Source organism: Acomys russatus, chromosome 31, assembly GCF_903995435.1.
Source record: "Acomys russatus chromosome 31, mAcoRus1.1, whole genome shotgun sequence".
Lineage (NCBI taxonomy): Eukaryota > Metazoa > Chordata > Mammalia > Rodentia > Muridae > Acomys > Acomys russatus.
In genome coordinates this window covers 24,560,971-24,587,252 of record NC_067167.1, presented here as the reverse complement: position 1 = coordinate 24,587,252, position 26,282 = coordinate 24,560,971, and the positions used below count along the sequence as shown (strand labels likewise).

At 37.3% G+C, this 26,282-nt stretch overlaps 1 protein-coding gene across 1 annotated transcript; it reads right to left on the bottom strand.

The window, feature by feature from the left end:
* Positions 1-1,255: 1,255 nt before the first annotated feature.
* On the bottom strand, positions 1,256-26,282 carry Rassf9 (Ras association domain family member 9). The gene is made up of 2 exons (XM_051139597.1): positions 25,885-26,282; positions 1,256-2,545 (listed from the first exon to the last, which is right to left on the bottom strand). The coding sequence occupies exons 1-2, from the start codon at positions 25,929-25,931 to the stop codon at positions 1,285-1,287; spliced, it is 1,308 nt and encodes a 435-aa protein (XP_050995554.1). The 5' UTR covers positions 25,932-26,282; the 3' UTR covers positions 1,256-1,284.

Sequence of the window (26,282 nt, the reverse complement as noted above, 5' to 3'; positions counted from 1 at the left end):
ATCAAAGAGAAACCTTCTGGGAACAATAGCTCATGTCTACATATTACAAATATACAAACAACATTTCTGCTTTATGTATCCTGATATGTGTAAAATTTGTCAACTAAAGAAATTTAAAGCACAGCAATATTCAGTTAATAAAAAGGGATAAAAAATAATTTGGGGGGATGTGATGACATCCCACCTTCACTGAGAGAAAAGGAGATAGAAAAGGCAGATGAGAAGAAAAATTAAGTTAGCAAAAGAGTGCAGATGAGAGAGGAAATATATATCAAAATGGAGACAGACTTCAAATAATCATTTAATTTCTTGATTTCCCTTAATGTGGTTAGAACAGCTTAACAGTAGTAAGGTGTGTGAAGCACCTAGGCATCCTCCTGCCAGACGGGCTACAGTATATGGGAATAGCCACTCAGTTCTACTCTGTATATTCCCAGAGAAGAGAACACTGATAGATCCACACCGAAAACCATACCTTCCACTTCAGCTTATGCAGTTACGGCATAAATAAAATTATGAGTGACTTTTCCTGTGGTCTACACTGTAACTCCCCAAACAGTGAACCTGTACACAGCACTGGCCTGATCAGAGGATCTAAAAGCTAATGCATAGCTTGTTAGGCTTGCTAAAAACAAACAAACAACAACAAAAAGAACCATGCTGATTGTGCGTTGCACTTGGCTTTCTTTGCCTCATCTGCACCCAAACTGATCCACTGTCAGAAACTGTACATGTCCCAACAGCTTCCTGTCCCTTAACGTAAACAGAGAACAGTCAGGAAGAGACACAGACAGTAGTACATTTTACAGTCTGACTATCGAAAGAAACAAAACAAGATATGAGTTAATCCATATATGACATATAGGATACAGGAGCAGATCTGCACTTTACAGAGTCAAACGTTTTAATGATACAATGTTGTCGAAAATGAGAATCACATGCTTACTTTGCTTTTTCATGCTTGCAGTATGATTAGTTTGATGAACAAAGTTAAGATCTATCTTTAAGTTCATATCATATATCTCTTGTAAAAGCTAAAGAGGAATTATTAATCGATTCCCATTAGATTTTTTTCCTGTGTCATGTAGCCATAAGCTAGACCTATTGCATTGCTGATATACAGATTTTTGCTTGAACGTAAAAAAAAAAAACGGCAAATGGCGTTCATGGTGTTCACTAGTTTTTATTAACTACTCAATACTTTAGCATGCTTTACATTTTCACAGTTATGTACAGAATAAGTCACTGAAAACATCATCGATGCTTAGAAAGAAGCCATCTGTGTTAAGTTGACAGCAGCAGTACATCACCCAGAGCCGTTTCAGAGTCCTGACTGTGGTTGGAACTAATGCCAGTGTCTGAATCTGTGTCATTTGTATATGTGTTAACCCTTTGCGTTAATGGAGGGATCTCCTCATTGCTGCTGCTGGGAGCTTCAGCGTCCTGTCCTCTGTTTTCTTTTAACTGGCATCCGTCTTGGTTGCTAATGTGGAGTGAATTGAACTCCTTGGCTAGCAGTTGGTATTCTCTTGCTTTCATCTGAAGCAGTGAGTCACTGTATTTAATCTCTCTCTGGACGCCACTCAAGTGAGAGTGGATTTTCAAACCAGCTTTCATACTTTTCTCCAAATCGCACATCACGCTCTCTAAATTGGTGTTTTCCAGCTGCCACGCAGCTGCCCCCTCCGCGTCTTCACTTCCGGCCACGCCCGCGCTGTTCACCTCCCTCTCAATCTCCGCAGACAGCTTGTCGATGAGGACTCTGTAGTACTGCAGCTGTTCTTCCAGCTGTGCCATGCCCTCGCTGTCGTTCAGGTCTTCTAGAGTCTGGTTGTCCTCAGAGTTAAAGTCCAGTTTTGCCTCATTCTCATTGAACCTGGGCATTAAATATGCCTCCTGCACGTAATTCTCCCCATCATTCCCTACCCGGTCCAAGTGGATCTTAGCTTCACACTGTTCGATTTCCATATCCAACTCTTTCATCCTTTGTACTTGCTGGTGAATAGTGTGGTCCTGAGAGATAATCAGGTGAACCAAACTCTCCATATTGTCTCGATCATGAGAGATCGTGTCCTGCTTAATTTTAGCCAGTTTCCGGAAGGTTTTCCTGACAATTCGTTTCTGTTTATCCGGTGGTAAAGTTTTCATGTAATTCGCTGGGCTGAGATCCCAAGGCTTCTCACTGTTTGGCGCTAGTTTGGTTTCAGCTGTCCGCCACAGCGGGGCTGGGAGAAAGGCATCTGTTTTAACCAAAACAAACTGCATATTGGGCTGCTCCTCCCCCCAGGCCTTCCACAGCTTCAGGATTCTCGTCAGAGGAGGAAGGGCCCGCTCTGAACCCCTCCACTTCTCCACGATGCAGTAGTCGCTGGCCTTGCCCAATAGAAATCGCTTCTCTCCAAATGTAGCCTCGTGCTCCTCCAACAGAGCCTGAATGACATCAGTGGAGGTGGTGCGTTTAGTTAAGCCACAGACAATCTTCTCATCCTGGCAAACCCAAACCACAATTTCCTTCTCCTCAGAATCCATGTCTTTAGTTGGAGATCTAAAAGGAAAACAAAGGGCATTATAGTTCTGTCATCGCCTGTGTAAACTCAGAAAGATGGTTTAGCATCAATGCCTTTTCTTGCTTCTACTCTGAATGAGAGACATAGATTTAGGTTCTGACTGCAGAAGAAGAGCAAGATGTGCTCCAGGATAGAAACGTAAAGCTTTTCTCTTTTTATCTGCTTATGGGAAGGGCAAATTGTCAGTGTAAAATATTTGATATCGTTTTCATTTAGTATTTTCAGGTTAGCCTTAGTATGTTCGCAGAACCGGTACAGTGAGGTGGAGAATCACAGAGAGGATGGCCAACACGATACGCCGTGAACCCTTTCCACTTCGGCTGGAGTCTTAAGGGTCAAACGTGGTTGACTCTATGGTTCAATATTTAAATCAGCCATTGTGTTTTAGCCAATGTGAGACTAATGATCACAAGGATCCACAAGGCGGAAGTACAGAAATGACTTACAAATTGTTCTTTGAGCTCCTCATGCCTACACATGCATGTGCCCCAACACACACACACATACACACACACACACACACACACACACACACACACTAAAATATATAAAATAAAAAAAAAATAAATAAAATACAACACTGGAAAATATAACCATGAAATAGCAATAGAAATAGTCAAGGCATTCTCCTCAGATCTGCTTTGCATTTGTTCATGTAATTGTCACAATTCTATAAGGACAGCAATTTTATTAATCTCTATTCACAAATAAACAAACAAGCATGAAGATATTTTCAAGTTTATGAATTAGATGTTTAGACATGTGGGTTAAATAAGAAACAAAACAAGCTACTTCTATTAAACCTTAGGATGAAAAATACTGTCTTCTGAGAGCAAATGGATTCATAGTGTCCACCGCAAACCACTCAGCTCATCTACAAGGACTTCTCATTTGCAGCCAGTAATGTGTTAGCTTTTGTGACACTTTTAAAGGACCCATCATGTCTCTAAGATGATACAGTGGTGAAGATGTTCTGGCTGCATTGGGCAACTCCATTAGCTTACAAAACATGTATACTAAAAGAAAAACAGAAACAGGGGGTGGGGGGGAACCAACCAACAAACGATAACTCGACCTGTTCTTTTCTCTGGCTGGAAACCATCAGCTCTGGTGTTTAGCAGTGGCTGCACATGACATATGTATTCATCAGCCATAAATTGGAGGTGTAAATGACACTGGAACACAGGGAGCAAAGAAGCCTTTATATGAGGAGTCATAATGATGGTCACCAACATCCTGGAACTCCTACACTAATTGGAAGGTGTCCTACTTTGATTTTCCTTACTCCAAAGGCTGCTAATTTTTAGCTTTTGCCATCAAGCTGCAATAATGTTCATTATGAACAATCAAGGAAAAAATGTGTTTATTTCATATCATATACAAACCAATTGGGGACTTTATTATAATCTTGCAATCTCACTGTCTCCAAGCCCTTGTTTGTAGCTTTTTTTTTTTTTCAAAAGATCTAATCACTATTTATGTATTTTCTATGGCTGACTATCATTAAATATTTGGGGCATTCTTCAGCCAAAAGTAAAGCAAAATAATACTAGAAAATTCCTGCTATTTGACTGAATATATTTAAATATAATGGCCACTCAATACTGAATGTAGGCAGTAAAACTTTCACAATTTGCATGAGTTTTGTCATGTCTAAAAGATATTTTGTAGCTGGCTTAGAATCTTGAAAACTAGTTATTTTATGATATTTCTCTCACTACATTTCTAGTCACCCACTTAACAAATATTTCCTAACCATTTCTATGGGAACTGCACATGATATAAGAGACACATGCTTTACAAGACTGTCTCTGGCATACTGTGGGAACAGAGTCAAGTGAAGCATCCATTAACATTATACAATTTAAAATTCTTAATAATTCTTTTAGAAAATTGTATCATTTGATCATTACAAAACTTAGTCATCTAATATGGATAAAACTAAAACTTTAGAAAGAAGAAGGCGTTTCTTAATCTTTACCTTGCACTGGAGTTCTGACCTAGCATATCAATGTTTGGAAATGTGCTATGTAGTGAAAGCCATGCTATCTACAAATATATACATAACTAAAGGTTGAAAAAATACAAACTTAGTGTGATAACTTGGTTTGTGATGCAATATAGTAATTAGTGCTTATCTAGTGAATGCAATTGTAGTGGTTGATATGCATGACTAATAGCACTGATAGCAGGGCATTGTTACCTGAAAATAAAAATGTTTAGATACATAGCATGTCTGAGAGCATAGTTTGTTTTGTCTTTGCTTTTTGATGTGTTTTGGGAGAGTGTTCATCAGATGACTGCTGTGTCAGGGTGCCTGAAAAAAAAAATACTTAAGAGGGAAAAGAACTTATTTTGGCTCATGGTCAGGTGGCTCCGTCCTGTCTTGGACCTGATGAGATAAGTTATTATGGTGGGGAGGGCTCAGTGGGGCAGAGATGCCAAACACATGGTGGCCAAGTAGCAGAGAGAAACAGGAGAGAACCAGGGACATGGTGAACATATCAAGAGTATGCCTGAAATTTCATCATCTTCATCTGCTCCCTAGCACCGTATCTATCAAGCCACAAAGTGGAACAGATTGTAGAAGAAATGACAACCCTCATGAGCCAATGAATTTTTAATGACTGGAGCAATGAGTACATTTTGTAATGCATGTCATACACAAACTTACAGTGTTTAGGCACATTAAAACTGATTTTTAATGTTTTTAATTTAAAATACCTCATAGTCTAATAATTCACTTCTACTTCGTGTTTGTATCCCAGTGGCTTAGCAGTATTTACAAAGAGACCCACTCTCAATACAATTGTATGCCTTTTTTTTTTTAATATTTGGGCTCCAGCATACAATATGCTTCTTCATTCCACCTTATTCAATTACTTAAACTTCATCCTAAAAGTTGGAAATGTTTGTAAGTATTTGCTATTTACAAATCAATGGAGTTACTTAACTTGCAGATATCCCATGGTTTTGGGTAATCACAAAGAGGAAATCATGTATGTTGAACATAAATATTGTGCTGATTATAGCTGAAAAAAACCTGAGACAAAATGATGGCAACTAACTTTGCTTGTATCTTTGTAGAACAAGCCTTTGGTCAAGAAAGTCAGATAAAATTTCATGTCCTTGTACCAGTGACATTAGTGTTGGAAACTGTGGTAACCTTAATAAAACATAATGAACTGAGGAGTATTAGGGGAGCCTTAGACTTGACTGGCTGTCCACAGGCCAGTCTCTATTTTCTTTTGTTACTCCTTACTTCTGAAATGAAAGAATCTTCTGATGAGCCACCCAAGATCGCTTTACATCCCAGGACACACTGCCAATGTTTGCAGACACTTCTAGTTTAAACATCAGTTGTCATCCACTAATGACATCTACTATGTGGAGAGGCTTGTAACACAAATATCCTACAGTTTACATCAAGAAACTGGCTCATCTCAAATGCCAATCATGACATGGTTCAAAGCACAGCTTCTTCAGTTGTGACTCCAGACTCCACAGGTGATGTCAGAAGGTTAGTATTAGTGTGTAGAAAGAAAGCATTAGTTTTATGGCCTATCAAAGCTTCTTTCTTCATTAGGAAAGGACATCAGGCTAGTAAATATAGAGCATAGGTTGTAGGGTAAAAGGAGATGTGTGGGCACAGCGCTCTGGGAATAAACAAGGACACCTGGGTGATTCTTGGCTGTGGTAGAAGAAGTCAGTAGAATGTGCTATTGTTGCATTGCTCTCTGACTCCCTCCCTGAAATCTGGTTTGTGTTAGAATAAACAGGCAAGATCACAGGTAAGGGAACTTCTAATCTCTCAAAATTTATGAGAAGGCATTTATGCAAAATGCCTGCAGTGTTTTGGGATGAAATGGAAATATCCAGATATGACTGCAGGAAATGATGACAATTTTTTTCATTTGCTGCTATTGATTTGTGAGGATATAGGATAAGGCCAGCTAAATCAATCAGCCATGGCCTTCATGGAATGTCTCAGCAATTAAACTACAATGAATGTGTGTACTTTGCTTATTCTAACAACACCATAGAATATAATATAATCACGGGAAATATTTTTAGTTATCTGTTCACTTAACTCTGTGTGTGTGTGTTTGTAACACCTCACATTTGACCAGGACAGAGGACAATGTACCAGAGTCAGGTCACTTCTTCCAATATGTAGGTCTGAGAAATCAAATTCAAGTATCAGGTATAGCAAAAAAAAAAAAAAAAAAAAAAAAAAAAAAAAAATGCCTTTACCCAATGAGTCTTCTCCCCAACCTGGGACCTAAAACCACTAAGAACATTAATTGTTCACATGAGTTGTTATATAAACAAGCAAACAAAAAAAAAATAGCAACTAAATATTTTTGCTTTTAATTATTACATGTGAAGCAAGGATCAATAAAATGAAAATATATGCTTTTTATTCAAAATTCTCATTCCATGAGGAATTTAAAATTCCCTTCCTAGATTTGTAAAGATTATAATATAATAAATTTCCTTGTTGTATTTGAAGAAGACATATATGCATCTCCTTAGATTATTTCACCATATAAACAATAGGAAATTTTAAATACATAGCATGCAAGCAAAGACAACAAATTAGGATTAGTATAACATAAATTCACAGGTTTGCCAACCTCGTATCTCCACGATGACACAATGCAGAAATGCTTAAGTTCCTTCTGTTAAATAGTACAAAATTTGCACATCATGCTCACACTTCCTATCATAGTCTTTGAATCATCCCAAAATACTTATACTGAAAGATGTAGTGTAAGCATTTTGGTAAACTCTCTTGTTTGGAGAATAGTGACAATTGGGATAAACTGGTCTGAGAAAGTCCATTACAGATGGAACTGTTTTTTATGATACTTCAGATTTGTGGCTGGTTTTATTCATGAATGCAGAACCCTCTACCAGGCAGAGCTGAATTATGTTATTCACCATTAGGCAACCAGTATCCTGAAGAAAAGAGAACAAGTAATGTCTTAGTATAAATTGACTTCAAGGAAGTATGCAACAAGAAACATTTTTGGAATTTTTTTTGTGAGTATGTGTGCGTATGTTTCCATTCTGCACGTGCATGCATGCACCTGTGTGTGGATGTATGTGCACACTTGTACACATGTATATGTGGAAGCCAGAAGCTGGTATCACTTGGTACCCCACGATATTTATTGAGGCAGGGTTCCAATGAGCCGGATAACCTAGACAGCCTATTGTGGGAATCCCAGGCTCTGGTTCGTGAGTGCTGTCTTTTATGTGGGTTCTGTGGCTCTAGATTTGGCCTGTCCCACTTGGGTAGAAATGTTTTATCCACCAAGCCACTTTTCCAGCCCAAATCACAGATTTTAGTGACTCATAATAATCCAATTCTTCATGAAAGAAAGCTAATGATCATGACAGTTATGAAATTCCTTCAAACAGGCCCTTCACATCTTATTTCCCCAAATATTGAGATGTGACTTTATGCTGTACTAATGTTATTTTGTTGTTTTGGATAAGGAACAAGTTCACAAAAGATACATGCCAGGGGTTATACATTTGTTGAAGCTGTAAACCCAGATATATTTTAATTATAAAGCTTAAAATATTGAGAATGACATAATCAGCTTGGATGCTAAACAGTAATTAAATGTCACGGGAACTTTAAGACTAAAAGTTTGTAATTCCTAGTTCAATGGCACTTTACTTTTCCCAAGCATTACTGAATGTCAGCCTGCAATTCTGATTAGTCTGTCTGACGCATCGCACCAGTTTTATCATTATTTTATGAGAGAAATGTATATGTTTCTGCACAGTAAGACCAGTTAGCTTTGTGATAGAAGGCATGACACAAAAACAGAAATTTACTGGTAAAACTTTCTAAGGACAAGATATTAAATGTGTAAATAAAAATAAATCTATTTAAGTCTACTAGTTACCGCAGAATAGTCTATGCATTTGAGAAACAGCACACAGGTTATTATAATTTGGTTGACATTTATTTATTGCCTAGATTTTTAAGCAATGTTCTGGAATTCTGAGAAGACCAAAAACTCAGGCAGCAGAGGCAGAAACATCAGAACTTTGAGACTAGTCAAAAAATAAAGATGACACATTGATTTGCCTGTTCAGAAAATTGTCATATAGCAAAGCAGTGTGCAAAGATATTCAGTTCTTCTTAGCCTTTCTACACATATATTGTTTTCTGAGCAAAAAGTAGTATAATAATAACACTAAATGAATGCTTACTATGAGCTCTGTCGGCTCTATTCCAAATACTTTTCATGTTATTTATTTAATCCTCGTCACAACACAAAATTGTACTACTGTGATACCCATTTAACAGATAAAAAAAAAAAGAGGCTATTTTGTACATAACAATTTTATTCAAAATTATACCATTAAGTATTCTCCCCTCATACTGACCATCTTTTTTCTATAAACTCTCCTTTTTAAAATGGTATTTTGTTATATTATTACAATTGTCTTAAACAACTGTCTCTGATATTATTGGGATCTACAAAGTAAAAGATACAATTCTAGGAGCTAAGAGTGTTTATTACATTTGTAAATGTTTCAATTTCTTAAAAGGAAAAAAAAACAATTTTATAAGCCATGGAATTTATCTGAAAGAGACCTGATGGCTCACAAACATTTATTACCCAGCCGTTCCCACAGAGCTTTTGCCTTGTCACGATAAATACAGGGAAATGTGTTGCTTTAGAAATTCTGAGAGCATCTAGCATGTAGTGTGAAAAGAAAATCATGATTTTTAATAGAGCATTTGCTAAACTCTTTGGTATTCTTGCCACACCTCAGGAAATTTATACTCTTCAAAAAACATTTTTGCACACAAATTCAGCTATCTTTACCACAACAAAAGAAATGAAATTTGCCTTCTCACAGGATATTATGTAAGAAATTAAGTTACTACTTGAGGTTGTGTGTGAAAATAACATGATTTAAACTTATATAAAATATGCTGATGCATTCCTAATATTAGAACATTAACATACTGGCTAACACTCTTGAAGGGAGCTGCAGGTCTTCTTATGTCTTTGAAACCTTTTCAATTTATTTTTATTATGTTGTAGAACCAGATACCTTTCCCCAGTCTTCCCAGTATTTAAGAGCTATGTTGGGCAGTTAATTTTACTCCTTCCTTCTTGCTTGCTTGTTTCCTTTCTGTTTAATTTACTTTTTTCTCTGACACACAGTCTCCCTGGGGCAATCCCAGGTGTCTAACTCACATGTAGAAAAGGCTGGCCTGAAATTCACTGATTGGTCCCTGTTGCCTATGCCCAGAGAGCTAGGATGAAAGCATGCACCACCAGGACCAGCTGTGTTGATATGTTCTACAACATCTCTGGAAAAATGAAGTTTTAAATTAAGCAAATATGTTATACACCAACTAGAAATAGTTATGATACATGACGACTTTTCTTGCCCATTTAAAAGTGTACACACCCCTATACAAACTCACAGAATGGAACTGATTAAGAACTGCAATTTATGAAGCACAAGCAGCTCTCACCCACAAGCTCGTTCAGGTTAATTAGACTGCCTGAGAAGCAAACACTGGCTACCGCAGTTCTGAGGGAAGCACTGCCACTCATAAAAGATGAAGCACTGACCCTCCCCCAGTAAGTAACTCAGATCTTTCTTTAAGGTCATGGGGAAAGTGGGAATCGGTGTTTTTTCTAAATGAAGCATAAAACCTACAAAACATTTGATTCCAAACATAAATGATCAGTATTTTTTATTAAAATGCTTTGAGAATGAGAATTCTGTCGAAAAACTTAGTTTTCCATTAAAAACAAAACAAAACAAAACAAAACGGGAGAGTAATAGTAGTACAAACAAGTGCTAAAAACGGTGTCCTGAACATCACAATCTGACATATGCCTGTGTGTGCACCTACTGGTTTTATGCTCTAGAAATGTCAGTTTGATTTTGTAGCTGAGACTAGAAGTTAGCCATGCAGAGGGCAGCGCTTGGCACTCCACTGCTGCCCTGTTGGTATGGAACCTGATTCCCATAAACAGTGAAAGGGAAGGGAGTGTGAAGAACCTGTACTGAAGACCAGTGGAGGTTAAGTAAACCGAGCTCATAGTTTGGATTCCGGAAATTGATTATAATCAAAATGTAAATATTTAACATTAGTATTTACTGGAGAAAATATTAAATCTCTCTGTCCATTTCAGTGTTTACTTCCCACTGTTAACTCTGTCTGTACCTAGAAGGTAAAGTTTCCTTATTGATGTATATATTTTATAGATAAATATTTCATAACAATAGAGCATGTTTACTGCAAGGGAAGCTACCTAACCTGAATGTTGCCTTGACTGAGAGAGAGCTATAGGTATTTGAACCTTAAGTATTAGTGTCTTTCTTTCTTTCTTTTTTCTTTCTTTCTTTCTCTCTCTCTCTCTTTTTTTTTTTTTTTTTTTTGTGACAGCCCCAAATAATAGTTGGTTATGTCTTCAAAATAGAAGGTCGTTTTTAAGGCTCATAGAGTGAAACTTCTCTGTGAGTCTGTCCCCTTTTTCTCTCCATAATGCTACTTCATGGCAGGTTTGTCATCAAACAAAAATCTCAGGTAATATTCTAAAGGAAGATAACAACCATGTCCATATATAGGAGGTCTTTAATAAGATTTGTCCTTTCTCTCTCTCCTCCCTCCCTTCCTTTTTCTTCTTTTTCTTTTTTTAAATCACAAGTCCTTCTAAAGGAGAGTGAAGAAATATCAACCTATTCACTTTGAAAAGAACTACAAAGAGTGGATGGCTCTGTGGAGTTCATGTTCAATGTGTGGAAGACACAAGGTCTATGGGAAACTTGACAGCAAAAGGTAGACATGACAGTGGCATCTTAGAAGTCAAGCATGAGAGGGCTTGGAGAACAGCTTGAAGAAGTCACAACACATTATGATAGGTCAGGTCTCACTAGTTCTGAAAATGGTTATTGACCTTGACAGTTAGAACACCCCTCATAACTAGGAGAAAGTTGTCTCTTTTGTAATGTGTGGGGGTGACAGCCACTCTGTGTTGCGTTAGGGTTTGTGGAACATAATAAACCAGAGACAGTGCTTATAGATAGATTAATTATTTGTGTAAGAAAGGTCATTGAGGGAAAGATGTTGTTAAACAGCAGTAGTGGTAATGTGACAGATAATAAACTAAGTAGGAGAAAAAAGACAGAAGACAGAAAGAATTTAAGCAAAGATGAATCATGAAGCAAAGATCTAGGGAATGCAGAGACAAAAATGATCAGAGTATATTACGAGTTTAAATTCTTGGCATTAGTAAATGAACACATAATACCATAGGCACAGATAAATGATGTTTCAATCTTATTAAGAATTTTTTTTCATGCTTTGTCCCCATATCATAGCCAAACGCTTCCTTAAATATACGTCAGTTCCTCATTTCTTGCTGACCTCTGCCCTAGTATGTCCTTACATATTAACTGCAAAAACACACCAAACTGAACCTAGTATACATATATTTTTGACTGGTCTTCTTGTTCTGTTACACTACACTTTTTACTTTTCCATCTGAATCACGTTTACTCTGTTTCCAGTGTTATTTCCTCTGGGAAGTCCCCTGAAACTGTCCTCTAGGAAAATTCTGTTTTATCATTAACTTCGCACTCCCACAACCCACAAAGGCATGAACACCTGTTCTTCATGTCTCTGCAGAATCTGGTGGATACTCTGTAACAGCAAATTCTATCTTGGTTAATTCTAATTTCCTTACCATATGGTCTTGTACTCAACCTTTCACCTTTGACACTTGAAAACCTTATATGATAGGAATTAAATCTGTCTCTCCTTGTGTCACTGTCTCTCTGTCTCCCTCCTACCCCATCTCTAAGTCTTTTCTCAAAGGAATAAATATTCTGTGATCAATAAATATCAAGATGTCTGAATCATAAAAGGCAATGGTTACAACCTTTCTTGCCAATTACTTTTATAAAGTTTCACTGAAATAAAACTATGTCTCTTTCATTATGTTTATAATCTGTGGCTGTATTGTACTACAAGGAGAGAGTGACTTGATGCAAAGGTGAGTAGTGTCTGGAAAAAATATAAAGTAATTGTCAGGTTGCATTATATAAAACACACACACAATGCCCTTTTTGAAAATTATAATTTAACTACACTAAAAATCTGCACCTCAGTTTTCAAGATAAGGCATCCTTTTAAATTAAGAATTTACAAAAGTGTTTTGCATATACTTCTTTAGAAGACATAAAGTAAAAACAATGTAATCGTTATACCAAAGAAAATATACGTCCTAAGCAGAAGTTATGCTAGGTTTGAAAGCAGCTTTAACCAAAAGCTAAAGGATAATTTTAACATGGTTGTTCCATGTGGACTGAGTAGGATTATCACTGGATTAGTCACCCCAGAATCACAGGATGGAAACCAGCGCACTTTGACTATAAAGCCTTACTCCAGAGCCTGATGCTCCATGTACAACACCCTTCCATGGACCCAGGGCAGGGTGGTGTAGGCAGGATGAACGGCAACCATCATCATTGCTTTTCAGGTGTGCATGTCCTAACACCAGGATGTAGGATGGATGTTTGGAAACAGCAAAATGACATCTTGAAATTTCACTCTTCGCCTTAATCTTCCCTCCCTTGAATTGCCCTTGTTACTTTCTTCCTGCTCTTTACCATGGCATGCCTATATCCCCAGTGACTCAGAACCAAACCTGCTGTCCTCATTGATTCTGTCTTCCGTCCTGACACTGCCCTCTTCATGGAACTTGAACCCTTACATATTATCTCTCCAATGGTGACTCTTACTTCTCTCCTACACTTTTGTATTAAGAGATCTCTTTAAGTATTTCTGCTCTCATTGGCCTACTTATGTTCTTTTTGTACTCTCTTCAACCTTATGTCTTCCAGATTAATCACAGATTGTTGGGCAGATTTAAACAATTAAATGAAGTAAACCATTCATTTTCTGCAAATGACCATGATGAAATGCTGTCTCTCTGTCTTTCTTACTTTTGATTTTTTCCATTCTATTTTTTAAGTCACTTATAGTTTAATTTTGCTATTCTTTTCTTTCTTTGTTTGTTTTTATTTAATTAATTTATTCAGGTTACATCTCAATTGTTATCCCATCCCTTGCATCCTCTCATTCCTCCCTCCCTCCTGCTTTCACCCTATTCCCCTGCCCTATGTCTGTGACTGAGGGGGACCTCCTTCCCCACTATATGGTCATAGGCTATCAGGTCTCATCTTGGTAGCCTGTTTATTCTTTCTCTGAGTGCCACCAGACCTTGCCTCCACGGGGAAATGGTCAAATAGGGGCCACTAGAGTTCATGTCAGAGTTAGTCAGTCCTCACTCTCCACTCAGCCGTGGAGAATGTCCTGTCCATTGGCTAGATCTGACTAGAGGTTCAATATTTACTGCTTGTATTGTCCTTTGCTGGTGCAGTAGTTTGAGCAGAACCCCTGGGCCCAGATCTGCCCATCATGATGTCATGATGTTCTTGTAGTTTTCTAGGACCCTCTGGAAAACCCAGGTAATCCCCTCTCTTTGTCATTGAAGAGATTTTTCTACATATCTAGCCCTGAGCTTTATACTTCATAAACATTTTCACTTGAATACTCAGGGAGTTTTTGAAACATAACAAAAAAAACCACATAGAATCATTAATCTGCCACATGTTCTCAACAAGTACTTTTATACATATGTTTTCTATCGGCACTATCACTTAAAGTTAATAAATTTAAAAATTTTTAATTATCCATTTATACATATCCCTTCACAGATTAAACACAAATTCTATTTCCAAATGCATTCATTTTTTCACTTCTCTTGCTCTTCTGTAATTACACTGGTACTAATTTTTGGCTAGATGATTGCAGTTAAGTTCTCGTGTGTGTGTGTGTGTGTGTGTGTGTGTGTGTGTGTGTGTGTGTGTGTGTGTGTGTGTGTGTGTGTGTGTGTATGGGGTGAGAAGAGAGAGATGGTAAATACATTATAGTAACCTTACATTATAGTGCAATAAGGAAAGACTATATAAATCATTATATTGGAAGTCTTCCTTCATTTACTTATCTAACCTGTGACCTCATCAATTTTTAAATAAAAGCAAAATACTAACCTGGTCATCTTGCTAAGTCTTACGGATATTTTTAACAGTTACAAGAAAAAACCTTTATTATAAGTGGATAGTGGTGGGTAGGGACAGGATAAGGAGGCATCAGGTGAGGGGACCATGGAGAGAGAGGGTACTTCGAGAGACAGCTGGAATTAAGGGGCAATTCAGGGGCAAGGTAGAAACCTAATGCAATGAAAATTCTCAGGAATCTATTAGGGTGACCCTAGCTAAGCCCCCTAGTAATGGTGGACACAGAGTCTGGACTGTCCAATTTTTATAAAAAGGCAAGATTTACAGTAGAGGAATTGGAACACCAACTCAGCCATAAAACCTTTGACCTACAATTTGTCCTGCCAGCAAGTTGTGCTGGGGTAAAGGTGGCCCAGACATTGTGGGAGTGGCCAACCAGTAACTGGTTCAGCTTGAGACCCATGCCAAGAGAGGTGAGCCCACCCTTGACACAGCCTGGAGGGCCAGAAACCAGAAGTGGAATAGTCCAGGGACCTATGATAGAACCAAATACACCTGCCTTAAAAAAAAAAAAAGGCAAATGGAATGATTACTAGTGATATTCTTCTATCCTTGTAGACAGGAGCCTGGCATAATCACCATCAGAAAGGTTCTATCCAGCAACTAATGAAAGCAGATGCAAAGACCCACGGCCAAACATTAGGAGGAACTTGCTGAATCCTGAGTAAGAAGGAGAGGAAGAAGTGTAAGAACCAGGGAGGTCAAGAACACCTCCAGAAAGACCGCAGTATCAACAAACCTGGACTCATCGAGGCTCACGGAGACTGAACTGAAAAGTTGGGAGCCTGAATGGGTTTAACATATGCCATCTGCATATATGCTACCCTTGTGTAGCTTGGTGTTTTTGTGGGACTCCTAACAGAGGGAGTGGGGCCGCTGGTTCTGACTCTTTGCCTGCTTCTAATACCCCTTTCCTTCCACTGGGCTGCTTCCTGAAGGCTTAGTATGAGGGGAGGTGCTAATTTTATTGTAACTTGATGTGCCATGTTTTGTTGATATCCCTGGGAGGCCTGGAAGGGAAATGAGACAGGGGTGGATTGGGGACAAGGAGAGGAGGAGGGAGGTGTTGGTGGAAAAGGACTGGGAGAAGAGGAGGGAGGAAAAACTGTGGTACAGATATAAATTAATAACTAAATAATAATAAAATAAGGGGACAGTAAGTAAAGAAATATGTACAGGGACTTCTTGCTGATCACAACCCTTTTCGTCATATGGAAATGGATTTTTTGTATGTTTGCCCAATGGAAATTACTGTGGTTTTTTTTTTTTTTTATGGCATCTGCTCTAGCTTCCAGGGAAATTTGAGGTCTTATTGGCAGAGCTAAAAAATAGTTACCCACAGGCTTTTCCATGGGCGATTATGATCTCTCAAAGCCACTGCTATCTTCCCTCAGCTAACCGCAGCTGCAGGAAATTCCAGTCGGATTGAAAGAGATCAGAACAAATACGCAACACCAGGATAACTACAGGCCTTTAAGAGTCTATAAAGTGCCTTACTCACTGGTTGAGAACAGCAAACATATACCATGTATACATTAACATGCACCAGGTGCAGTTTCAATTAGTCACACAGCACAGCTGAGGCAATGAAAACTTTCCAAATGTGGGCAGCTATTCACAAATACTGAACTAAAATTTGAGAGAGAACAACAGCTCACCCCACACAATCTGGTAAACTGATGAATTTAATAAACATCATTAGTGTGATTTCAGGTCAACTACAATTGATTAAATGGAGCAAGGTCAAACAAACACCCATAGTTGTTTCCTAAACATTTCTGATGTAAACCCAGTTGAAAATGTTTTTTTCACCACCAACAACACAGTTATGGATTCTTGCTAAACTAACCATACTGCTGCCCAATTCTTAGGTTCTTCTGTTTTGATCACACTGACTCAGTCTCCTGCTTTTGTGATTCAGTCCCATCCCACATCTTTTCTGCACATCATACTGTGTTCTCTTCTCTTGCTCAGGCCTGTCACAGTGGGAGTTTAATAAATGCTACTTAATTACAATGATGTTCCTTCATTTGCCTTTACTTCCATCCACTCCTCTCTCTTATGATCATATAGTCAATCATCAATGCTTCCTGAGTTTATTTCCCAACATCCATTTTTTTTTTCTGCTGCTGCTGCTGCTGCTCAAAAGCAACTGTAATCTCTAGTTCCAGTGAATCCAACATCCTGTTCTGTCCCTGGGGGTACCAATACATATGTACACATACCCACACATAGATATACACAATACATATAATTGAAAAATAAATAACAACAACCATGCTGTGTTATATATCTGGCAACATTATTACTCAAAATTGGTTCAGAAGAGTTATGAAAGTAAAACCAAAATACTGTTGGAATTCAAGTACTTTTATTATCACCTAAAGAAATATTTGTGCAATATTTATAGAGATTTTAATTGTGGTCAATAATTCACAATCTAATTCTTTTTATCACAGTGATAAGGAGATTAGTGCTGTTGCAGACATTCTAATAAGTGAGGGCTAGACTATCAAAGCCCCAAATATCACACTATATTCATGTATTTTAAATTTATAGTATATTTCATCTAATAGCGCTGAAGAGGGAATGGCTGTTTCTTGAACTTTTCTTGTAATCTAGGACAGTGGCGCGTCTGTCACAGACAATCCATACATAGGCTGATTTAGCATTAATTCTATTTTGTAAATGATAAAATTATGTCCCAAGGACTACATACATCACACAGCAGTCCTGTATGTTAGAGAATGAGTTTGAAAAATTTTGTCACTTACTGACTGCTATAAGGTCCAGTGTTTTAGAGGCTTCGTGTGTAGAGTTTGGGAAATAACAATGTTAAAGTATTAACTGCACAGTATTAAGTATTAAGTGAGTTTATTTGTTCAATCAGTCAGAAAAGTATTCAACATGAGTTGTTATATGAAACGTTCTTGGGGTGAAGTAGTTTACAGTGAATGAAACAGACTAATCACTTTCCCCGCCCAATGATGCACTTAGGAATTTATTAATTGATAGCTGTACATCATTTTACATAAAGAACAACACACACACACACACACACACACACACACACACACAAGTATTACAATGTTTAGATTTGTTCTTTTTTAAAATATATTTTATTAATTTATTCATATTACATCTCAATTGTTGTCCCACCCCTTGTATCCTCCCATTCCTCCCTCCCTCCCTTTTTCCCCTTATTCCCCTCCCCTATGACTGTGACTGAGGGGGACTTCCTCCCCCTGTATATGCTTGTAGGGTATCAAGTCTCTTCTTGGTAACCTGCTATCCTTCCTACATGCTATTACTGTTGTTGTCTTTGTGTACAGATTTTAACTATTTACATCTGGCACACATGGCTACGAGTGACATAGTTGGGCTATGTCCTAAATTCTTAGTGAATACAGAACTCACTTTTAGCCAAACTATTTCTCTTGTGCATTGTTAGCTCTTGCTCTGTCTTATAAACTGTGATAGTCTAACATATAGGTCTTCCCTTCATTTTGGAGAACAAATGGTCCGCAGCCACGTTTCTCTATCTCAAGAGAATGAGGAATGGTCCATACAAAATATCAATATCTAGAGGACCCATCCACTGAGAGCTACCAAACCTCATTTATATATATACATGGCTGCATGCAAAGGCGCAAGTTAAGACATGAGGCTCACTAAAGAGTAACTAGGGAGAATGTTTCTTTCTGTTTGGTGTTGTTTGTTTTACCAGAAGCCAACAAGTTCTCTCGTGGAATCTCTTTCAACTATGGTATTCCCTACCTGAAGGCAGGGTGGGGTCATACAGATGGTCAAAGGTTAGCACTGCATTTATAAATTCATTCTAAATTACAGGAACATTCATTCAACAGAAATTCATTGGCACACTCTTCTGACATGATTTTATCTAAAGACCAGCTGTATTTTAAGAGCATATGACAGATTCTTTGTGCAATCAGCAAATATTTATGGAGCACTCTTTCTGGTTATTTTATGAGGAAAAAGAAAGGCACAGCAACCACCATTATTGAGGCAATATTTTTTATGAGAATTCTTTATAGAAATGTTGACATTTTTCTGTACAAAAATTGAGAGCACTCCAGCCTATAAATATAAAACCTAAAGTACAGTTTTTCCAGTTGGTCAACTTAAGTAAGACCCATTGATATTCCTTATTTTTGAAGTAATTTTGGTATTATAGACATGTATAATGCTTCCCACAAACCCTCTTCAATTCAAATAAAGTATTTTGTATTAGGTTATCTTTATTATTATTAATTGCTTTTAAGTGTATGAACTATTAAACAATTTCCTCTGTGTGGTAAAATATAACATGCAACAGGAGGTAGAAACTGCAACCAATTAAAAATGCTGAATAATGACAGTTAAAAAATGTTGTGTTTTTCACTGTTGTTCTTAGATGGGCTTAAAACCATGCCTGGAAACCTAGCCAACCACCCAGGGCAAATGAAGTCATCAATCTTGGAGGAGAACCTGCAACTACCACTTTCCTAAGCCAGAACAATCCCTAACTACACTCTAAACATTTGTCCTTATACCCACAGGTAATGGTAATCCCTGTCCTTGATCCAGGAAATTTCTCTTTGCGAGAGATGGAGACCATTACAGAAAATCACAGGAGATCAAAAGGCACAGTTGTGGATCCCAATCCCAAAAGATACATGCACCGTTACAGCCCCAGAACCTAAGGATTAATGACGAAGGAATGAAGATTGTAAGGGCCAGAGTATGGGGCAGTGTGCCCTAGGTACTTTAGGACGTGCATGCATAGTCTTACCAGTGTGAGTGCCTGAAACGCGAGCTGAACAGGGAAGACAATAAACACGACAAAGTGCATAGCGGAAAGGCCACAAGGCCTCAACTCTACCCTATTGCTGGCAAATAAGGAATGCTTGAGAGTCAGAAAAAATAGTATGCATAAAAGTAGCGTTATATACATTGAGCACATTGTATTCAAGGACATATATGTGTATATACATGCGTGTGTGTGTGTGTATGTAACAATTATTTTTTAAATGGCATGTAACTAAAAGAGAGCAATAAGGTGTATACAAAGGGTTTGGGGATAGAAAAGAGAAAGAGGAAATGACATAATTATGACATTAGAACATAAGAAAATTAATTACACATACACACAATAAAATGCCTGGAGTATTCAAATGAAAACAGAATGAGACAAAACTAACAAACAAAAACCAACCAAACAAAATAAAAACACCAACCAACAAACAAATTAAACCCACTTTAAGTAGAAAATACATGAAAGAACAGTGGAAGCCAGAATGTACTGTACTTTCCCTTTGGCATATCTGTATACTACCAGGCTGTAAAACGTAAACATGCTAGAGACATATTGCGTTTTGAGGCCTTCATGTATACACATGTACGTGGAAAAAGCAAACTTGTGCCCCTATGTCAGCTCTTTTTTGCAATGTATTATATATGTATATATGCATGAATATATATGTGTGTCTATATGTATATATATATATACACATATATATGTATACACATACACACACACATACACACACACACATGATTTAGAGTTTAACTTTTGTGGGCACTCAGAACTGTTGTCAGCTCCTCTATTCCCTGTACATCAAATACACCCTCAAATATTCTGCTGTGCAGTCGAACTAATCAAGACATTTTCTCAATTAAATTATTAACCAACTATAAATTATTTAGCTTGTTTCAAAACAACTTTCACTCAAGAGCTGCTCTTAGTGGCGTGTGCCACTTGCTGGTATGATGCCTAGTGCAACATCTTACACAGTAAATGTTAAGCTAGCTAAATTGGCTCAGGTTTTTTTTTTTTTTTTTTTTTTTTCCACGCAATTCAAGTTTTAACCTGGAATAAGTTTCACCCCTGCCAATGAATGCTCTTGGGCTATTTTTGTCAGGGATGAAGCATTCCAGTCATTGTTCCTAATGGGCTGTCTGCTGCCAAGTAGCAACTGCTTAAGGTACAAGGTATCATCAGCGAAACCTTCTGAGAAACTCAGGGACTGCAGAAGACTTACAGACCCAGCAATCTGGTATTTTTCTATCCAAGTTTGTGAACATTTCAAGTCTCCATTTGAAGATACAATTGTAGTAGCTGATCCTTTTACTCTTCTAATTACAGAGCCGAGACTGTCTTCTTGTCAAAATCTTTGACTCTAACCATAAAATGCAATGCTTCTTTGATGAAATAGAAGGATTTATTTATGACATGTGTGCTTGGTTAAAAAAAAAAAATACAACCAGGTAATATTGTAATCACTAAATAGCACTATGAGTGACAATGCTTTAAGTAATTATTTAAAAGTGTGGAGCCCTACTACTTCAATATGTCCATTACGGGTACATTTTCTTGGACCCTTTAATTTAGGATTCACATATATATATAAAAGGCTGTCTGTATGTATAGCTTGCAACAGATTAACACAATTCCTTTTTTTTAAAACAAAAACATTCTGAAATGGCTCAAGTGAAAGTTTGGGAAAGTTCAAATGGGTCTCAAAAATAATGATGCAAACCAATTTTAATGTGTTTTGTCTATTTGTAAATATTTACATAAGGGAGTATATGGGGCCCTTCCACTCTATAATGATTTTCTGTTTCTAGTGAGAGTTAGTGAAAGTTCCAACCCATTCCATCTCTTTAAGTGTTACCAATTAAGACAATAATAAATCGTGTCTTTTACAAGGATTTTGTTTTTCCTTTTGTTTTCTAAATTTATTTATTATAATTTATTCACATTGCATTCTGATTGTTATCCCCCTGCTCTTATCTTCCAGTTCCCACGCACCCTCCCTCTTCTGACCTATTCCCCTTCTGTAGACCTCTGACAGGAGGAGGGGCCTCCTTCCCCAGCCATCTGATCAGTCTATCAGGTCCCATCAGGGTAGCCTGCATCCTCTTCATCCCTGTGCCCACAAGGCCACCCAGCCAAGGGGCAGTATCAAATCACAGGCACCAGATTTTATGTCAGAGGCATAGGTTTGAAGGCACAGGCCTGTTATCTCAACACCCAGGAAGCAGAGGCAGGAGAATCATAAACTCATGGCCAATGTGGCTTTGAAACAGAGGGAGGCTGATTCAAGCAAAGCACAAGAGTCTAGTCTCCTAATCATTTCAGCATAACCTTGAAGTGTCAGTAGTTCTTTAAACTTTGTATAAATGTTTTTAATTTCTAGTTAATCTCACTAATTTCTGGAACAATTTTATTGAGTTGAAAAATATAATCTAGTACAGAGACTATTACAGTAAAAAATGCAGTCTCCATGAATAGCTAAATAGAATAAAAATCTAAATTCAATCACTGAAAACTCATAAGAATATCAAATGTATCAGTGTTTTATTATTTACTTTGTTAGCTTTTATGTGAGGAAAAGGTAGTTGCTTAGACCCCATAGCTTACATTTTTAAAAGATTGACTATTTTTTTGGAGAAAATCAATCTAGATTTCTCTATCATTTTTAGACACATTGAACAAAAGTCTTATTAGCAAAATGTGCAACAATACTGAGGCTTCTGTCACAGTTTATTTTATTACGCTTGAATTAAAATAAACAATCCATTCCCCAAAACTTGAAGCCTTTTGGAAACAGTATTCTTCTAATTAAACATACAATTAGACCATTTAAACAAATTATTGCTAATTATAATCATTACATTTTTTAGTTCGGCTCTCTTTCATTCACATGAAAGTTAAAAGTTAAAAGCTCAAAATGATTGGGGCCATGTAGTATTCTTGAATTTTCTAAAAAAAACTTGCCAAACATTTTAACGAAATGATTTGTTCCATTCATGATAAATTATCTGGTAGAACAGGAATAGTTTTGTGTCTGAATCTATAAGATACCTAACTATCTCCTCATGAGTTTGATTATATGCAGCCTCAATTGATTCCCTTGAGTACTGAGTTTCATGCAACACTAGCCTGCATCACATGACAAATAAGGACTAAAATAATGATGGTCTTTCTAGGTTGAGGAGAAATTATAACTTAGTTCACAAAATTAAACAAACAACTGTATTACACGTCTACAACATCCCAGGCACTCTCCTAGGCATGAAAACATAATGATGTCTAGACGGCTATGACTCCACCCTCTGTGAGTGCTGGAGCTTCTTTGCTAAAAGTTATTATGCCTCATCGTTTGCAACTCCTAAATTTGCACTTATTCTGAGCACACTTACAGGGATATCTCATTTCGGTCAGTTTTGGATCATTTAACACTGCTCCACAAGAGAAGAAAAGTAAAAAGATGGGCAAAAATTGAAATTAATATGCAAACTTCTTCAAAATTTTGTTATTGCAACCAGCCCCAAATTTTTTCAGGAATCTACGTTTCTTCCTGCTGAAAAAATGCAAACCATGGTAAAGTCATTCTGTTCATTATGTGATAGAAGATATGACATACAAATATGACTATATATTCATAAATGCACAAAGTGTGCATCTTATAGAATACATTTCAATTAAAAATAAATTGATCCAATACTTCTTATTAGATAACTATTATTAATCACATTCTCTATTAAACATCCGACTGACTGATCATTTAGTGAAATGATTTGTTGTTTAAGTGTTCGAGAGAGGTTATTTAAAGCATATAGGTTCTGGTTAATGAAATGGATAACCTTAACCATGCTACTCATTTTCTTTCTTTCTTTCCTTTTTCTTTTTCTTTTTTCCCCTTTATTTTTTAATTTTATCTTATTAATTTATTCTCATTATATCTCAATAGTTATCCCATCCTTTGTATCCTCCTATTCCTCCCTTCCTCCCATTTTCCCCTTACTCCCCTCCCCTATGACTGTGACTGAGGGGGACCTCCTCCCTCTTTATATGCTCATAGGGTATCAAGTCTCTTTTTGGTAGCCTGCTATCTTTTCATCTGTTGTTTTATCTTGAGACAGCTAACAGACAAACCCAAACATCAAGACCTCACATAAATTGCCAAATTATATTAAATGTATTTCAAGGCCCAGCATGACTTCTCTCCTGATCATTTTCAAATGCTTGTTTTTTATGACATTGATTTCTGCTTCTCTCTCTCTCTCTCTTTCTCTCATTCTCCCCTCCTCCCTTCCTCTATCTCTCCCTCCCTCCCTCCCTCTTTCCTTCTCTCCCTCCCTCCAGGATAAAAAGTAACAATCTGGCAAAAGATATAATCAGTCTCTGGAATAGCTTTACACACACACACATCCTCCTCATCACTACCTTTGCTCACACTCTCAAATTGAGGTGGTAATAAATCATGACCCTTAGTGATATCTTTCTACTTTCTCAGAGAAAACCAAAATGCTGTTAAACTGCCAGTTTTTCTGTTCTTATCTCTTCACCAAAATTTTGCATTCAAAATATCATGCTAAACATGTTTGTTTCCGTACCTTGGGTGGCACTAGTCTTACGGTAGACCAGAAGGCACACTAACAAAATGACACAATGAATATGGACTATACAGTTTGATAAAGGAAATTCAGGGCTGCATCAAGGGCTTAGTGCATTGTTACTTGGCATACCAGGGATGGAATTCTTGACATGGCCTAAAAAAAGCTTCACAACAAAGAATTCTGAAGACAAGACTTGGTTGCCAGAAGCACAATTTGTTTACGAAAACAATAAACCTTTCCAAAATACCCTTTCAACAATTTCATAGTGTTTAAAGAGATGTAAAAACGGCACAGTAGTGGCACTACTAAAATTCACAGCAGGACTGGGATTGGTCAACTGGGGTGGGTTTTCTAGAGTATTTATAAATACTTGCCACCATTAATACATGAGTCTAGTTGTAATAGAAATCATTAGCTTTTAAAATATACTGAAAATTTTTATTTTAACACGTAACAAAACATAATCATTTCAAAAATACCGTGTTTATCATATATTGTCAAGTTATTAGCACATAAAAGTGGTTGAGAAGGCTTTACAGCATTTATTATGGCATTTTTAGTTTTAGAAATAAATTTAGTCAACTAAACCATTGATATATTTGGAATGGGTTTAAAAAGAATATTCAAAGTAAACATTTGCATACAAAACTGAAGTAGGAAGAATTATTTTAAAGTTGTATCACTATATTATCATACAGACACTTTAAAATAATTATATCATTTCCTACCTTGTAATTGTATGCGCTTAAATTTACACTAAGCAAATTATGGCAAGCGCAAACAGGCATAATGAAGAGGAGAGTGGTTGGAAAGCCCCTATGCCAAGACAAATATATTTTTAAAAATAAAGCCTGTCTAAAACTATCTTTGTATTGTTTCCATAAAATATTTAATATTTGAGGCATAGATAAAATAGCTATGGTATTGAAATATAAACATTGATATTATTCCAAACTATATGGATAATACCCAAATTCAATCTCTCTCTCTCTCTCTCTCTCTCTCTCTCTCTCTCTCTCTCTCTCTCTCTCTCTCTCTCTCTCTCACCTCTATGGTTTAAGTACATGTATTTAAACCACAGTTATGCACGCTTGATGTATTAACTCAAAGTAAAGTGGCAATAATAAAGATCTGAGGCACGCAGCTGCTTGACTTTTCTTTGAGTGCCTGAGCCACCTAAAGTTCTCAAAGACACAGTCCATAAAAAGTTCCTCATGGGAATGTTTTCACATAGGAAACGGTCCAGATTTTAAAAATGCTCCACTCTCAGGGGAAACCAAAGCACTGTTTCCAGATTATATCAGCAGTTGTACTTTTTTTCCCCTAACAAGTGGCTAGAAACTCAAGTTAAATCTTTCCCAAACTTTAAAACTTTTTCAAAAAGTAATGTCTTAAACCTGTGTTTAAACAAAATATACCTTGTTACTCTTCTGTCCCCTAAAGTTCAAGACAAACTAAAAAGAAAGACTGCCATAAAGAGAAAGGAGAGTTAAAAATCAGTCATGATTTCCCATGATCCTTGTACGAGTTACTGGCACCATCAGAATAGAACCTAAAATCTGAAGAGCTGCCTCTTCTTTCGAGATCCTGACTTTCAAGAGCTTTGCGCTTTCAAAACAAGTTTCATCCGAAAAGCAAAGAAAGATACCTTCACACTTAGGGAATTTAATCGAAAACAAAACAAAACAAAACACACACACACACACACACACACACACACACACACACACACACACACACAGTTTTTGTTTGTTTGTTTGTTTGTTTTTACCTGTTTTTATGTCGAGTCTTCAGCAAGTTTCTTCCAAAGGGAGCCATGGTCTGTCCGGGCAAGGCAAGCAAATAACACAGTCCTTATCGCAAAGTGATCTGGGGCCCTGGGAGGGGTGTCTGGGTCTCTCCGGTGAAAGGAGGGAGGCTGGAGGCTTCCTTTTCACTTCCTCAGATGTTCCTGGCTTTCAGCTCATTAGCAGCCGGCTGAGAGAGTTGCTGGAAGTTGTGCAATTGCTGCCTAACTTTGAACTGCGGGATTGTTGTGGCTGCTGCGCCTAGGGAGACTGGACCAGCTTCAGCCTGGAAGAAGGTGTTTGTTTGGAAGCAGAAAACCCAGAGAAGAGAGAGGGAGAGGGATAGTGGGAGAAGAAGGGAGGGGGAGAAACAGGGAGGGAA

Coding starts and splice junctions, on each gene's coding strand:
- Rassf9 (XM_051139597.1), bottom strand. CDS start 25,931: ATGGCTCCCTTTGGAAGAAACTTGCTGAAGACTCGACATAAAAACAG. Junction 2,546..25,884: donor AAGACTCGACATAAAAACAG/GTAAAAACAAAC, acceptor TTTTCCTTTTAG/ATCTCCAACTAAAGACATGG.